General features: G+C 39.7%; 1 protein-coding gene across 1 annotated transcript; it reads right to left on the bottom strand.

Annotated features, from left to right (window-relative positions):
* On the bottom strand, positions 1,009-3,640 carry LOC109335479. Its single transcript, XM_019571613.1, has 4 exons — positions 3,029-3,640; positions 2,618-2,888; positions 2,402-2,503; positions 1,009-2,273 (listed from the first exon to the last, which is right to left on the bottom strand). Exons 1-4 carry the CDS (start codon positions 3,638-3,640, stop codon positions 1,009-1,011), a joined length of 2,250 nt encoding a protein of 749 aa, XP_019427158.1.

Genomic DNA, 4,008 nt, shown 5'->3' with positions numbered 1-4,008 from the left:
ATAATGTCAAGGAAGAAGTTGAAGAGAAAAGAAGACTCTGAAACTGAGTGCCTCGAAGATAACGAAGGATCCGAAGAACAGCTGCCCAATGAACAGTAGTAGGAGAACTCACAAACTGGCTAACAATGTGCACTGCATAAGCAATATCGGGTCTGGTAATGGTCAGATACACCAAACTACCAACAAGAGTGCGATATAGAGTAGGTTCAGAGAGAGGAACACCATCAGAAGATGTATATCTAGCATTAGTCTCAAGAGGACTGTCAACAACTTTAGTGTTAGAGAGACTAACCATGTCAAGAATATCTGCAATATATTTCGATTGGAAATAAGATAACCCCTAGGAGATGAGGCTACTTCAATTCCCAAGAAATATCTAAGGGTACCTAAATCCTTCATCTCAAATTGTTCTGCTAGTTGCGTCTTCAACTTTGTAATCCCATCAACATCATCACCAGTAATGATCATATCATCGACATATAAAGAGATGATAATGCAACCATGAGGAGTATTTCTGACAAATAAAGCGGAATCATGTGGACTTGAAGAGAAGCCAAGAGAAGTTATCACAATAGAGAATTTCTCAAACCAAGCGTGAGGAGCTTGTTTGAGCTCATAGAGAGATTTTTGCAGCTTGCATACTTCCCCCGGATTATGAGAAACTCCAGGAGGAGGAAGCATATATATTTCTTCATGAAGATCACCATTTAGAAAAGCATTTTTGACATCCATCTGAGAGATATGCCATTGACGAACAGATGCAATATCAATAAGAGTGCGAATGGTTGTCATCTTGGCAACAGGAGCAAAAGTTTCTTCATAATCCATGCCATATTGTTGAGCATATCCCTTGGCAACAAGACGAGCTTTGTAACGCTCAATAGAACCATCAGACTTGATCTTGATCTTAAAGACCCAACGAGAACCTATAGCACGTTTGTCTGGTGGTAGAGACACCATAGTCCAAGTACCCGTTTTGTGCAAAGCAGAACGTTCATCGTCCATAGCCTACTGCCAAAGAGGATCAAGAACAGCCTCTTGATAGGAGGAGGGCTCAGATAACCCGTGGAGAGATGTCAAAGCAGAAGCAAAATAAGTAGAATAAATGTTGTAAACAAAGTCAGGGAGCTGAGTGGACTTATGGATACGTTGAGGATAACGACGAGGAAGATGAGGTGGTTGAGGTTGAGGATCACCAATCTGCAGAGGGTCATGGGCAGGCGGGGGGGTATGAGGAGCTTCATCCCTGAAATTCTCAAAATTAAAGTCATTTGGACCATCAATATCCGCAACAAATGGATCAATATGAATGAGATCAGACCTGGTAATGTTTTGAGAGTCAGATGGAATAGAATAAAAAGGCAAATGCTCAAGAAAAACAACATGACGAGAAATATACAATTTACGAGTAGAAGGATTATAACAACGATAACCTTTCTGACCATCCCCATAACCAAGAAAGACACATATGGCAGATCGAGGAGTCAATTTACTCCGTTCAACATGAGGAAGAAGAACAAAACAAGTGGAACCAAAAACCCTCAATGATGAATAATCAGGAGGATGACCATACATCCTTTCAAAAGGAGACAAACCTGAAGTAACAGAATAAGAAATTTTGTTAATGACATGAACCGCAGTTTTGACAGCCTCACCCCAGAACTCAGAAGGAGCCGATGCTGACAGAAGCATAGAACGGGCTGTTTCAAGAATGTGACGGTGCTTTCTTTCAGCAACTCCATTTTGTTCAGGGGTGTCAGTACAAAAGGCTTGGTGAACTGTTCCATCAGAGGAAAGTAACTCAGAGAATTTGTTAGAGGTGTATTCACCACCTAAATCACAGCGGAAGCACTTAATAACAGAGTTATATTGAGTATTAACCAAAGCACGAAAATGACAATAAATACCAAAGAATTCAGAATGATGTTTCATAAGAAAAATCCAACAATAACGTGTGTAATCATCAATGAAAGAGACATAATATTTGGATCCACTTTTAGTAGCAATTGGGGATGGACCCCATACATCAGAATGAACCAAATCAAAAGGTGCCTTAGAAATTGAAACACTTTTAGGAAAAGGTAAAGCAGAAAACTTGGCAAGTTTACAACCACAACAGTCAGAAATGTTATTTGGTTGTAATGATCCTAAGACTCCCGTTGATGCTAAGTATTTCAAACGAGGAGAAGATACATGACCCAGACGAGAATGCCATAAATAAAACTTAGAAGAAGACAAATTCAAACGAAAAGATGATAAATCAACAGTAGGAGCTGCAACATGTGGAAGCTTCAGTTCATCCAAAATATAAAGCCCCCATGTCTATGGCCTGTCCTAATCAGCATCTTCGATTGAGGATCCTGCACATAACAATGAGTTGAGGAAAATAAGATTGAGAAACCAGAATCACACAGTTGACTAACAGAAGCAAGACTTAAAGTGAGGTTAGGTATATAATAAACATCAGAGAAAGATAGTTTAGGTGTAGAAACAGAACCAACTCCTGTAATCATAACAGATACATAGGACGACTTATGTACAGATGTAAAAGATTTAAAGTCAGATGACATATGATGGGACGCTCCAGAGTCAAGGATCCATATGGAGGATGATATACCTGATGAACCAGCAGAAGACAGACCTACATTAGGAGAGACTGACATAGCATTGGGCTGAGATGCAAGAAACTTCTGAAATTGTTCTACCAGGTCAGACATGTTAGACCCAGAGTGAACCATCCCAGGGGTGGCAGATGGAGAAACAGCAGTAGCAGCAACAACATTGGAAGATTGAGATGTGTGCTGAAAGTTCCTGTATTTCGACTGAGGCGGACGCCACTGAGGTGGTTGATAAGGTTGCTCCTTCTTCAATAATTTTGGACATTGAGCCTTCCAATGACCATTTTCCTTACAGAAGCTACATTCATTATAATTGACTTTGCCTTGAGATTTTCCTTTCACAATAGGAGCAACAAACATAGAGGGGCTTGATGGCAGAATCCCTTTTCAGAGTGGGACTTCAAACGAACTTCTTCAGCTAAAAGTTCATTAACAACAGAGTCAACAGATGGCAGAGGAGTGCGATGCAAAATGGAACCACGTAGGCCTTCAAAATCATTCCGAAGAGCCATCAAAAACTGTACTAATCGCTGTTGTTCCTGGCGATCAGTGTACGGTGTGAATGCTTGCAATTCTGCAGATTCAGTGAGTGCCAATTGGTCCCAAAGATTAGTCATAGCAGAATAAAACTCTTGGATGCTCATGCTATGTTGTTGGAGAGCTCGAATATCAATCTCTAACTGATATTGTTTTGCAAAATTGGACTGCACATACAATCGTTTAAGGTGCTCCCAAACCTGAGATGCTGAATCATATTTTGCAAGTTGAAAACCAATAGATTGCGAAACAGAATTATTAATCCAAGTAATAATTTTCGAGTTGTTCACTTCCCAAGTTTCTAACTCCTTTGCATAATTTTCAGTAGCACTATTTGTAGGTTTAACAAAAGTTCCAGAAACATATCCCCATATTCGTTTACCAATCAGAAATTTTCTCATCACATAACTCCAATATGCATAATTGGATGATCCATTTAGTTGCACACTAATGGATTGCAAAGAATCATCTCTTTCAGTTGCCATAACTAACAAGCACAACAGCAGGGAAATCGAAATTCAAAGGGAAAGAGAAACAGAAAACCTGAAGAACTGCGATCTGCGAATCTGAAACTGTGATTTCCGATATGTGAACTGCGGAGGCTGATCTACCACTACAAAGAAGAAGAAAAGATCAGTTGTGGCCTTAGCAAACCTTGCTCTGATACCATGTTAGATCAGCTGCATAGGAAGAGAGAAGGGAGAGGAAAAGAAGAAGAGAGAAGGGAGAGAAATGCAATATGGAATTAATTAAAGAGATAAGGCCAAAGGGCCAATACATATAGGAAGCTAGGAAAATACAAAAGACATGACTACCCTTTACTAATGACTAAAATACATTTAACAGTAATTGT

Source organism: Lupinus angustifolius, chromosome LG20, assembly GCF_001865875.1.
Source record: "Lupinus angustifolius cultivar Tanjil chromosome LG20, LupAngTanjil_v1.0, whole genome shotgun sequence".
In the NCBI taxonomy this organism is placed as follows: domain Eukaryota; kingdom Viridiplantae; phylum Streptophyta; class Magnoliopsida; order Fabales; family Fabaceae; genus Lupinus; species Lupinus angustifolius.
Note: the sequence above shows the minus strand (reverse complement) of the source record. Positions and strands in the feature narration are given on the sequence as shown.

What these genes read in the sequence shown, in the direction of transcription:
- LOC109335479 (XM_019571613.1), bottom strand. Translation starts at nt 3,640, where the DNA reads ATGGCAACTGAAAGAGATGATTCTTTGCAATCCATTAGTGTGCAACTA. An exon ending in GTCTTCTGCTGGTTCATCAG is followed by an intron (nt 2,504 to 2,617) that starts GTATATCATCCT and finishes TTATGATTACAG; the next exon opens with GAGTTGGTTCTGTTTCTACA. An exon ending in TAGTCAACTGTGTGATTCTG is followed by an intron (nt 2,274 to 2,401) that starts GTTTCTCAATCT and finishes CACATGTTGCAG; the next exon opens with CTCCTACTGTTGATTTATCA.